General features: G+C 39.3%; 1 protein-coding gene across 1 annotated transcript in view; it reads left to right on the top strand.

Moving 5' to 3' along the window:
- Positions 1-3,882: 3,882 nt before the first annotated feature.
- Positions 3,883-12,596, top strand: part of xirp2a (xin actin binding repeat containing 2a) — a 32,683-nt gene continuing 23,969 nt past the window's right edge. Inside the window, exon 1 of the mRNA XM_053498240.1 lies at positions 3,883-4,258. Within this exon, the coding sequence (XP_053354215.1) occupies positions 4,094-4,258 (165 nt within the window). The 5' untranslated portion in view covers positions 3,883-4,093. The remainder of the gene's footprint in view (positions 4,259-12,596) is intronic.

Raw genomic sequence — 12,596 nt, 5'->3', positions numbered from 1 at the left:
AACTTTCGCTCAGGTTCAACAGCCTGTGTGTTTGTATGATGGAGAGAGGAAACACTCAGGAGTAATCAGGAGTGACCCTGCTGGAGATTCTCTCCTCCTGTTGCTTAGCAACTTGACATCACCATACTGCCCACCTAGATCCCCGTATGATGGTGAGAATGCATAGCAATTTTGACATTGTTTGTTTGTGTGCTTGTTCATCCATCCATCTATCAATTTATTCATTCCTCCATTCAGTTATTTTTTTGTTGGTAAATCTTTTTATAATTTGCTTGTTTATTCGCTCATTCTGTCATTTGTTTGTTTTCGTGTCACTTAGTTTAATTATTGATTTGCTTGTTTGTTCATTTGTTTTTTAATAATTTATTCACGTTATTTGCTCTTTGCTTAGTTTTTTTGTATATACTGTAATGCATATTTTTAAATTTATTTTTGTTTATTCATTCACTCACTCAATAGTTAGTTATTTGCTCGTTGGTGTAATTGTTTCTTTTAATCCTGCCATTCATTTATTTACTCACTCCTTCATTCATTCACTCACGCACTTATTAATTTACTCACTCATGCACTTGCACAGTTCATTCATTCACTCATTTATTCACTTTTTCATTCACTCATGCCTTCTTTCCTTCACTCACTCATCCACTTACTCCTTCATTCATTTGCACACTTGTTTGTTTTATTTGCTTGCTTTTTTGTGTTTGAAATTCTTCCATTTCATCCTGCCATCCATTTATTCACATAAATTTTTTAACATTTACTCATTCACTTATTCATTTTTTAATTCATTTACTTATTTATTCACTCATACACTTGTTAGTGTGGTTATTTGCTTGTTTTATTTATCTTATACATTTTCTGTGATTCATTCGCTCACTCACTCACTTTTTTCTCATTTATTTGTTTATTCATCCTTTCTTTAATGTCTCTGTTATCTTGTTGTTTGTTTATTTGTCTGTTTTCATCCATTCACCTGTTTGTTTACTTGCTTACTTGTTTGTTTATTTGCTTGTTCATTTATTCATGTGTTCACTAATATATTTTGTTACTTATTTGTTCAGTTATTCATTCCTCTATTTATTAATTTTTTATTTGCAATTATTTGTTTAGTAGTTTGCAAGTTATATATACTGTACATACAGTACGTACACACACAGAGTATGCGTTGTTTTGGCAGTGTTTGTACGCCGACGACCACTAGAGGGAGCTCTTCTCCGCTTTTCAACACCAAGGTCACATTATTTCTTTTAAATGCCCCGTGTTGAAAAGGATTTATGAAATCTACACAGTCATTAACTTGGATATCGACCTATTTAAAGACTATCTTTAGCTTAACAAGCGTCTACAGAAATAGAAGTTATGGTTTGTGGTAGAAATGACAGAAATGACAAACGACGCACCTCTCCTTCTGTAACGCACAACGAGGCCCGCGTGGGCTTTAAACCGCATGAAAAGGGCTTAATGGTGTGTGTTTCTCCCCCGAGTCTCTGCGCGGTTTACCTCTGCACTCTGCTATGAGTGAATAAGAGCAGAATGAGAGATACTCACTCTTTCCACTTCAGGGAGAAAAAAAAATTACTGATGACAGGACAAAAAAAAAAAAACCTGCTCGCGCCGTCTGCGCGAGCGTTTAACGGAAAGTGCGGGAAGATTCCCAAGCTAAACATGCTAACTATAGTCTCGCCTGAGGGAAAGGTTTTTATTCATTTGTTTTTATACGCGTTTTTTAGTTTCTTTGAGATTTTCCCCCTATCACAATGATTATTTTTAATATTTAAAACAGAAGGAAAGAAAAAAAGAGGTTTTACTACTTATATTAGTAGTCTTACCTTATTGTGGTCTAATTTCCAAATATAACTTGACTATCTTTTTAAGTGACCATGTGGAGGATAACACAAAGGGCTTTCATGCTAAAGTAGTGCAACAAGTCTTTAAAATTTGTCAATTTGGGATTCAGCCATCGCCTGCCCTTAGCATCAGCATCTTTAAATAATTTCCTGAAAGTTAAAGACCCGAAGAGGACTTATGGGCTAAATGAATAAATCAATAAATACAACATTAAATATGAGTATTTATAAATTTCCTTAACAGAATTTTTTTTTTTTTTTATCCACTAGTTTAAACATACTGGTGGTGACTTTTGTATTTATTCCTCTTTTTTATGACTATGGTAGAACCTCTGGTCAACATTCACACACTACAGGGAACCAGGGAACAAAAGCTAAATAGGCTGATCTGCATGTATTTGGATTGGGAGAGGAAACCAGAGTACCCAGAAGAAACCCACCAAACACGGCGAGAACATACATGCACACAGACCCCAAGGCGGGAATTGAACCCAGACCCAGGGGATGTGGAAGGCGACTGACGCTATATTACAGATATGTTATCATAAATATCCTCATGGGTAATGTGAGCGTATTGTATAACAACAAATTGACCAGTTTACTGATACACAAGAACACAGTGAAGTCTAATTTTATTTCATATCATGCTGAAACATACTGTAGCATTACATCCTGCTGATATTATGATGGCCCAGGTCTTAAATTTCCACTAGATTATAAAATATTTTGACTTTAAGATTTTGATCTAAGGTGGGAAAAACCCGTGAGAGAAATCCATCCAGGCAAGTAGCACAAAAAGTGACTTCTACAGAAAACATACAGACCTGGCAACACTGTTTGTGGTAATAAACCTCTCCTAAACTGACCTGAGAGGAAGATTCCATGAAGTCGTGGGGCTTAGCTGTGTCTTTATGAACGATCCAAACCAAACAACTGAAGAATTCAGTGAATGTCTAAATGGTTTGGATTTTTTATGTTTATCAGGCAGACGAAACCAGTCACTATTGCAAATAGTGTGTACTTAAATTGCTTGTGTGTGTGTGTGTGTGTGTAAGTGAGCTGTGTTTCTCTGAGTTGAATAATGCATTCCTCTGATGAAGCATCTCTCTGCTTACAGCTCTCAGCTTCTCTGTCTCTCTCTCTTTCTCTCTCTTTCTTATGTTGCACCATTCAAGTAACCTTTCCGGACCCGGCACCCCAAGGATTACCGTACACATACAGAGCCCCTGAAGTGCCAGAAATTGTGAATTTTTTTCTTGATGTGCACAAGATATTATCTTATCTTGTGCGCACGGCTCGCATTCTAACCACAAAACTAATGAACTGTACAAATAAAACAATGACGCCTTTCATGTTACAAATGAACTTTGCAACTCAACGATGTGTCGATGTAAATGCAAATAATCTCATGCTTTCATGCATGCCTTTAAACTTTAGGAGATATACTGTACAGTATAATGTTCACGCTGGACCATTTTAAAAAAAATACACTTTTATCACTTCAGTGCCTCGGTGTAAACCACTTTGGGGTGTGTTGTTACAGGAAATTAATACCTTCAGGGTGGGGATGGTAACTCCGCGTCATCACAATACCCTGATTAATTATTTTCCTACAGCTGGACGTCTCCAAGTGTTTGATTTCTGACTGAATAGTAATCTGGGAGTGTGGAAGAAGACGGACATCTACTGTAAGGGGCCCATCAGTCTGGGTGGATGCCATAATAAGGAAACTGTGTGTTTGTGTGTGTGTTGAGAGGGAAGGGTGTTGGTGAAAAAGCAGTGGTGTAAGGGAGGGAGTTTTAATGTTTCCATGATTTGTTCAGCAGTAAGGCTCACTTCCTTCCAGCTGGGCACATGTGACCGTGTCCTGGATTTCCACACAGCTTTTATATTCCTGCTCTTGTGTGTGTGTTTGTGTGTGTGTGTGTGTGTGTTGAGTGTGCACACGTGTGCACAAGTGTTTACTGGAAGAAATTTGTAGCCCAACTTTTTCTCCCTCTACTTTTTTCGTCCAGTGAGCAGATCCGTTTGGGTCTCTCTCTCTCTCTCTCTCTCTCTCTCACTCTCTCTCTCTCTCTTTTTCTCTCTCCCAAACATTATCACAGCAGTGCCACGCGTTCCTTCCTCCACAACCACTGCTTTGTCGTTTCCTTTTCCTCCTCTTTCCTTCTATCTCCTCATCTCTCACCAGAAGTCTGCTCAGCTCTCGTTAGGGGGAAGCGACTGGGTGTTCGATTTCTTCCACAATGGAAACCCAATCTGGAAGCGGAGACGAGGAGCTGAAAGCGACGGGACACACACTGGCTGCTGACGCCAAAGAGGACCTGCAGGAGAACAGGCGCATCGAGAGGTTTGACATCCCGCTCACCGACCTGAAGAGCATGTTCGAGAAACCAACAGCACAGAACACGGTGAGTGTGTGAAAGGAAGAAAGAAAGAAAGAAAGTGTGGATGCTGGTGCAACTAGAACACCAGGAATGTGTATCTGATTTTAATTATGCAAATTGGATCTTGCATCACAGTGGTGTGTTACTTTTGAAAACATACTTTCCGAGCATTCTTGTAAATAAGCCAGACATATGATTTTTCTAATAGTTTAAAAGTCAGTGATATGTCTAATGTCAGATCTGATAGGCAAATAAGTAAACAAATTCTGATACTGCGTACTAAGATACAGGACGCCCTCAACTGCTGTTACTGATAACCAAGTCATGGTTGTCATGGTAACATCACATTTGATCAGGTTTATGTTAAGTTCAACAATTCTTTTGCAAATAGAAACTTGTACTTGAAATTCCTCTCAAGTCCATCTATGATAAATGTGAGTTCCTACTCACTAAAAAACTAAAGGATTTGATGTTATTTGGGAGACCCCAAGGGTTTTCATTTGCATATCATGCATATGCATCGAATGGTAAATGTGTATTAATGTTCCAAGGACAGTTTAAGTAGCTCTTAAGAGCATTAAACATTTAAACAGAATATCTTAATAATGGTTGATGGAATTTGTTTTACATTATGCTTGAATCCATATACTAGGTTAATTATTGAGATTTTCATATCAAAGAGGCATAAAAGTACCAAGTCAAGGACAGCTTTATAATTATACAGCTTAATTATTACTTTAAATAGCAGTATAAGAATAAAAATCCAAACCCTATCAGCCTTCATTAAAATTGGCATCCAGTTAACATTGAATGAGTTTTAAAAATGTTTAAATCTAGAATTTTGGGAATGCCCTCGTTAAAGAAATGACACCGAAGTGCCCTATAGGGTGTATAATAGGGTGCCCCTATGGTAAATAAAATGTGATAGTATTACTTTTTAGGGTTAACCGTAAAGCTATCCCTCTTGAATACCACCAGATAAAATATTATAAAATGCCCTCTAGGTTGCCCCTACACTAGATAATACACAAATGCCCCCTAGGATCCCTGTATTAAGAATTGTGATAAATGTGATAAAGAGCTATAGGGTCCTCTTTGGTAGATAATGCATGATGCATGATAATTTGGTAGATAATGCATGATCACATAACTAACATATGTGAAAGTGCCCTCTAGGGTGCCCCTATAGTAAATAAAACATGCCACAGTGCCCTTCTTGTACATAAAAAAGTGATAAAGCAACCTCTGAGCGTCCTTGTGTTAGATATAATGTGTTAAAGGGGCCCTAGGGTGCCTTATCACAGATAAGGTGTGCCCCAATAGTAAATTATGTGATATTGCCCTCTAGGGGGCCCTTCTGTGTAGATGAAATGTGATAAAATTCCCTATAGGGTGCTTTTAGTGGACATAAAATGTGAAGCATCTTCTGGGTTGCCCCTGTGGTAGATACAGTATGTGATAAAACTTCCACTAGAGTGCCCTATAGGGTGCTTTTAGTGGACATAAAATGTGAAGCATCTTCTGGGTTGCCCCTGTGGTAGATACAGTATGTGATCAAACTTCCACTAGAGTGCCCTATCATACATATAAATGTGATAAAGTGCCCTCTAGGGTGCCCTATTGGTAAATAAAATGTGATATTGTCACCTAGGGTGCTCCTGTGTTAGATTTAAAGTGATCAAGTGCCTGCTAGAGTGTCCCTGCGGTAATAAAAAACGTAATAGTAGTCTCTAGGGTGCCCAAATGAAAAAGTACCCCTAGATTCCTCATATGATAAATAAAACGTCACAAAATGCCCACCAGGCATAGAAAACCTGATTCATGTTATATGTGCACATATAAAGGGCACGCTGAAGGGAACATAAGGGAACAAATACCTCCCACAGTCCAAAGACATGCAGATTGGCTAATTGCCGTTCCCAAATTCCCCATAGTGTGTGTATGTTGACCTGAGGTCCTGCAACAGTTGTACAAAGGGGAATAAATACGATAGTCACCATTGGCCTCCACAGTTGGACTACAGAGGTTACTAGGTGAAGAGAGAGATGGATTTATCAGTATGTTCTATCTGCTGCAGTGTACACTTTAGCATAAAAGTTTAGTGGTGTCGCAACTAACTATTTAAGTATTTGATTTGTAAGAATGTATAACCCTTACCAGTGGATTTGATTAGTGATTACCAAAATCAAGGACAGGGAAGTGTGTGTAGCTAACCAGCCTGTAATCTTCAACTCTCTATAACTCTGCATATGTTGTGCAGAATGCTTGATGTGAAGCATTAAGGACAAAAACTAGAAAATGACAGTCGAAGCACATGCTAGACTCCAGAAGTGCTCCAAACAAAGAAAGGAATAGACTCGGCTGTATCCCATCAGCAGATTTCCCATAACAACGAGTTGGTCCTGTCAGAGTCCTACGCTTTGTTATCAGCCATTTCATAACCCATGCAGGCAACTCACAAACACGTGAGTCATCATCTTGGCTCGTCTGTGTGTGTCTTTGTGTGTGTGCATGTGTATGTGTTTATTAGGTTTAAAAAGAGGGAGAGGAGTGTAAGGAAAAGATTTTCAGCATTTGGGAGGATTTGACAGATCTATATACTCTATCTATCTATCTATCTATCTATCTATCTATCTATTCAACCATTTTCCATATATCCACCCATCCATATAGCCACTTATCCAGCCATCCATCAATCTATCCGTCTATCCATCGGTCCACCCAATAGATACATGACAGCCACCAGTCTGTTCATCTGCTTAACAAAATACCTGTCCATTTTCTATATACTGATATTTAAAGTAACATGAAAAAAATTAATTCTATCTATCTATCTATCTATCTATCTATCTATCTATCTATCCATTTTTTGAATTCTTATAATTCTTTAGGGTGTAAGTTAGGAGACTCTGTCCATTCACCGTTCTAACTATCCACCCATCTATCCATTCACAATCCATCCAGTCATTTATTATCCACCAGTTTATTAATGGCTTAAATTTGAAATAACATGATTTACATCTAAATTCAAAAGTTTGCATCCCCTGGTTTTCAGTTTAGAATAAGTGATGTGCATTTTTATATAATTTTTTTGTTCCTGTCCCCTTGGACCTGGATCTTGGGTCCGATCCATTCGTCCAGTCCAGAAGGCCTTCCACATCCACTAGGATCGAAGTCAGAAGAACGCCTTTCACATAATAGCGGTATATTTTGTTCAACTAAAAAAGAGAAATGATTTTGAGTGCAAAAGTTTGCACACCCTAGGACCACCAGGACCTTAAATGCTGTTGGATGGACAAAATGTGCAATTTTATGGCCATTCTCTTCCAACTTCCTAAAAGATCGTCTAAAAGATCTCCTGCTGTGGCGTTTGGATGTGTAAAAATACTTTTCTTTTCTTTTTTTTTTAATAATTTTTTTGGGTTTTTCCAATTTTCTCCCCAATGTTAGTCGTAGCCAATTCCTCCCCGTCACTAGGGGGCTCCCACATTAAGGCTACAACTGCCACTCAGTCGGAGAGCGAAGACTATCCCGTGTTTCCCCCGAACCGCGTGACGTCAGCCGACCGCATCTTATCCAACTGCTTGCTCAAGCACCATTAGGGGCGGAGTAACACACTCGGAGGAAAGCGCTAGCCGCTCCTTCTGCGTGCGCGAGCTCACAGACGCCCCTGATTGGCTGTAGAGCCCTGATTAATGTGGAAGCGCGAGTAACTCTCATCCCTCCCCCCCGAGAGAGCTCGGCCAATCAGCTCTCTCTAGACCTCCGGCTGTGACAGGAAAACAACATCACCCGGGGATCAAACCAGCGCTTTTCTTGGTTAATATATTTTTTTCACAATTTTTAGAGCTATATAAAACGTCAGTGGTTTCTGTCCGTCTTGTGATGGATGGTTTTCTGATTTCTGCTGACACGTGCTCTCATTAATGAGATATTTGTTATGTAATTACATAATTTTTTTTAATCCATCAGTTATCATAGAAACTAATAGGAAATCACTTAAGTGAACATAACCAGTCAGCTGTAGGTCTGTCTGTTGGCCAAGAGAAATTCTTTTAGAGATAATGACTGCTTTTCTACATTTAAAAGAAACTCGTCAAAAGGAGAAAAACACACAGCTGGTCTGCCAAAATAGCAGCAAACTAACGCACTGTAGAACCCAAAAGGTTTCTCTCTCTCTCTCTCTCTCTCTCTCACACACACACACACATATAATAAATTACAGGGCTATTTATAAGGAACTCAGCTTTGCATGCAGAGTCCAGAAATAAAGTTTAAATAACATATTCTTGCTTTGTCTGTGTGCACGTTAGTGTATTTGTGTGTGCAAATCTTTGTGCGTGTGTGTGTGTCGGGGTTTCCCATGGCTCTGAGGAACATTTAAAGAAACACTCGGTGGATTTCCAAACCTCGTCCCTAGCTAGCGCATTTGTTGAGTAAAATAATATTGTTGGGAAATAAAACCCTGTGACAGGAAAATAATCAACAACATGATGCAATGTGGGCTGATGGGAAGCAACGTTTCTGTTACCACCCATAAGTTGATTATTTTTCTTTTAAAAGAACATCCTGAAATGATTTATTTATCTTATATGCAGCACCGGCCATGATTTTATCTATTTATCATTGTAGAAAGTTATTACTATTTACTGCCTGCTGCAACATCCCGAACAACTGGACTGCCATCATAAGGTTTTGGGTTCTTTCCTCAGTACAGGGTTGTACAGTAATTCTTTTGTCCACGGTATGCAGACATACAGTAAAATATACTATATTATATGCGCTATGGATTGAAATTAGTTTCTTTCCTATGTTTCAGATCCGATCTTTAAAACGTCAGTATGTACAGTATGAGCTGTGTTTAGGAGTTTAAACTCGAGGCAGAGCTGCAGATGTGGTCTCAGCCACCACATCAAGCGGTGTGGGATTTCTCTATAAAATCAAGCCCGAGATTGGAATTATGATCCTTGTTAACTGACTCATTTCTGAGTAACCACAACAATTTCTATTCTGCTTCTTCTGACTGCCTAGCACGCATCGCTGGCGACAGATTTTAAGCATTGCAGTGTTGGTGATTGACGATAAAAATAAGGTAAAAAAATTATTAAGTCTGACAATAATGAACAATTACTACTACTACTACTAATAATATGCTGAAATGTCAAATATAAATGTAAAGCTACAAGTTTAAGACCATTTCCTTCTGGTTAAATGTTTTGCTTAGAAGTAATTTTGCATTTTGTAATTTTTAGATTCCTCCCGGACAGCACGATGTAGTGGTTATCACTGTGGCCTCACACCTTTAGAGTCAGGGTTCGATTCCCACCTTGGGGTCTGCCTGAGAGCAGTTTGCATGTTCTCCCTGTGTTTGGTGGGTTTCCTTTATTTCCTTACACAATCCAAAGGCATGCAGATTTAAGTAAATTGGTGCTCCCGAATTATCCCTAGTGTGTGTGCCATGGGTTAGACTGGCACCCCTCCTCCTGGGATAGGGTCACGTCCCCCGTGACCCTGTAGAGGAAAAGCGAACCAGAAGGTGAATGAATGAATGGATGAATAGATCCCCCTTCTGTCTGCAAGGTGAACTGCAACTGTAATAAGACAGAACAATGTAAAAATATTTGTAATTAATTTTTAGCTTTGCCAAGGCTATCTTTCTCTTAATTGCACCACATTACATAAGGAACCATTCCATTCCTTAGTGTATTTTCTTTGAGTGTGTTACAGCAAAAAACATGAGCATGAGCAGCAGCTTGCGCAGTTGCGGTTGAAAGTTGCTCTGAGGAAGCACGAGATAGCCTTCACTGCTCCCTGCTATGCTGGCCATAACAGCATGATGGGACACTGGAAGGGGCAATTAAATTAGGAAGAAACAATGTAAGTGAGTGTGTTTGTGCAATTGGGGGGCAAAGCCAAGTGTGATTTCTTTACCAAGTGAAAGTCACAAGTTGATCAAGTTGTTACATAGTGGATTTTCTGAGTCAAGTAGAGCAACGGATACATGTTCGGCCTTTCATCTGGAGAATGCTACTGTACTGTACTGTATTTCAAAGCCCAGGTAAAGCTACAGCCATCCACAGTGTGTGTTCTCTCAGTGCTGGGAGGGGTGACACACCTGTAGCCAATGCCAGCTCATGCAAGCGGAAGGGGCGGATAGCACTTTTCTTTGTTCGTATTACGCCACGTCCTTATGTTGCATGAGCATGAGTTTAAAAATATTCTGTCTATATGATTGGAGGAAGTCTTTGTCCTTCCTGGTTGGTAGTTGTCACCTTGATGGGAAAGTGCATTAACAGAGACACATGTGGGAATTGGTGAGGATTTAGTTGGGGGGAATTAGGTAAAATTGCAAACAATAAACAAAAAAGAAGCTTGTGCTGTTTAAAATGTTTTAATCCCGTGCCAGCTGTAAAAAATGTCCTCCATGCATCTTCAGCGCAATATTGTTTTGTTTTTTTTTTGTTTCACTTTTTGGATAGTAATCAGACTTAAAAGTTCGAATCTCGCCTAAAATCTTTAGAAAGTTCTTGGCTACAATTCGCTTAAAGCGTGAAATTTCCTCTTTCCTCGTCGTGTGTTGTATTTTTTCCTGCCACATGTGCAGCAGAATGATAAATGGAGCGTGTTAAAGCGCTACACGTTCCTGAGGAGGAAGAGAGAAGGGATGCTGGTACAGATCCAACTGGTTTGGCGCATTAAACATGAAACATGACCTCTCTGTTCCTCAGTGTGGTTTAATAATTTACAAACTTTCTGCTCGCTCGCTCTTTCTTTCTTTCTTTTACTCTCGTTCTGTATCTCTGTCTCTCTCTATGGGTCGCTTTAATGATTTATGAAGCAGGCAGGAGAACACAGGGAGACGGACAGGGAGAGAGAGCAACCGCGAGGTCTGATGGACTTTCTCTCAGTCTGGCGATCTTCATGTGCTTGAAAGTTGCACTGTGGGAAATTAAAATTTAAATTTGGAGTGTGAAATTTATAAACACAATGCTGTCAATATCAAATATATATTTCATTGATTATGTTACAGCTTTGTTCTCATTCGAAGATCCGTTTGGCTGATGTTTGTTTGACACATGTCTCAAAGCAATCAAAATCGAACCTAAACCCGATCCTACACAAAAATACCCCTGTGCACAAACCGAGCACTCGATGGAGTGGAACAGACCTGCAAACACTGACTGATCTCGATCCCACTGAACACCTTTGGGATGAACAGGAATGCCGCATCCTCGCTCAAAATCAATACCCGAACTCGACAGGCATGCTTCCCAGGTCTATGGACAAAGCGGGATCCAGAACGACGTGTTCAACATGCATGTTGTATATAAATATAAGACTCTGTGGTGTCTATAAACATTTGAGCACATTGTATAGGAGTGAACTGACCGGAGGGTTTGAATAACAGAACATCAGTGTCTTCATTTTATTTGTAATTAAGTTCACAGGAAGCAGAGGGTGAAAAACTGTAAATCGTTTAAAATATATATATATAGTTTGCTTGTTTGTTTGTTTTATTTGTTTGTTTATGTTTGTTTAATCAGAGTGACACTAGTGTGGTAATAAAGTCTTTGTAATTTCATGCTTATCAGAAAGCGCACTTGCTTACCTCAACCAGCAGAGGGCAATCTAATATTTAGATTATTTAGATCTTTGCTGTAAATAGCATAACCTTTATGCTAATGATTTTTTTTGAAAATACATTTGGTTCAGTAATTTCTGGAGAAAACTGAAAGCATCATGTGTTATAATAAGGGGGGCCGGGGGCAGCTCAGTGGTTAAGGCATTCGCATTACGGTTCGGAAGATCCCAGGTTCAAACCCCACAACCACCAAGTTGCCACTGTTGAGCCCTTGAGAAAGACCCTTAACCCTCAACTGCTCAGATGTGTAATAAAATAAAAAATGTAAGTCGCTCTGGATAAGAGCGTCTGCCAAATGCCTAAATGTAAATAAACAAAGAAACCTTACACAGTAGAGAGATGATTTGGTTATTCGTACAGCAAGCTGATATTAAACAAATAGATTTTCTCTGTAAATAATAGTGAACATGATAACAGGCGAACATGAGAGGACTTATCAGCATGTTTCCTGGAACACGGCTTGGACATTTGCATACGCCATGCGACTGTTTACGTAGCGATGCAGCGCGATAAGTGTCCAGTATGACCATATGTTACCCTTCCCATAGTACCTGTTCAAGTCATTAGTGTGGTGTAAAGCACAACGCTAATATCATTTCTTGCATGTGTAAGATAAAGCCAGGCTAACAGTAGCACTCCAGCACACAGTCTCCTGCTTAAGTCCTGTCATGCAAGCGATGCTAATTATAGGCTAACTGGAGCACAGGGTGGCCTCATGTC

Source organism: Clarias gariepinus, chromosome 6 (assembly GCF_024256425.1).
Source record: "Clarias gariepinus isolate MV-2021 ecotype Netherlands chromosome 6, CGAR_prim_01v2, whole genome shotgun sequence".
Taxonomy (NCBI): Eukaryota; Metazoa; Chordata; class Actinopteri; order Siluriformes; family Clariidae; genus Clarias; species Clarias gariepinus.
The sequence above is the reverse complement of the archived record's forward strand: the minus strand, read 5'-3'. Positions and strand labels throughout refer to the sequence as shown.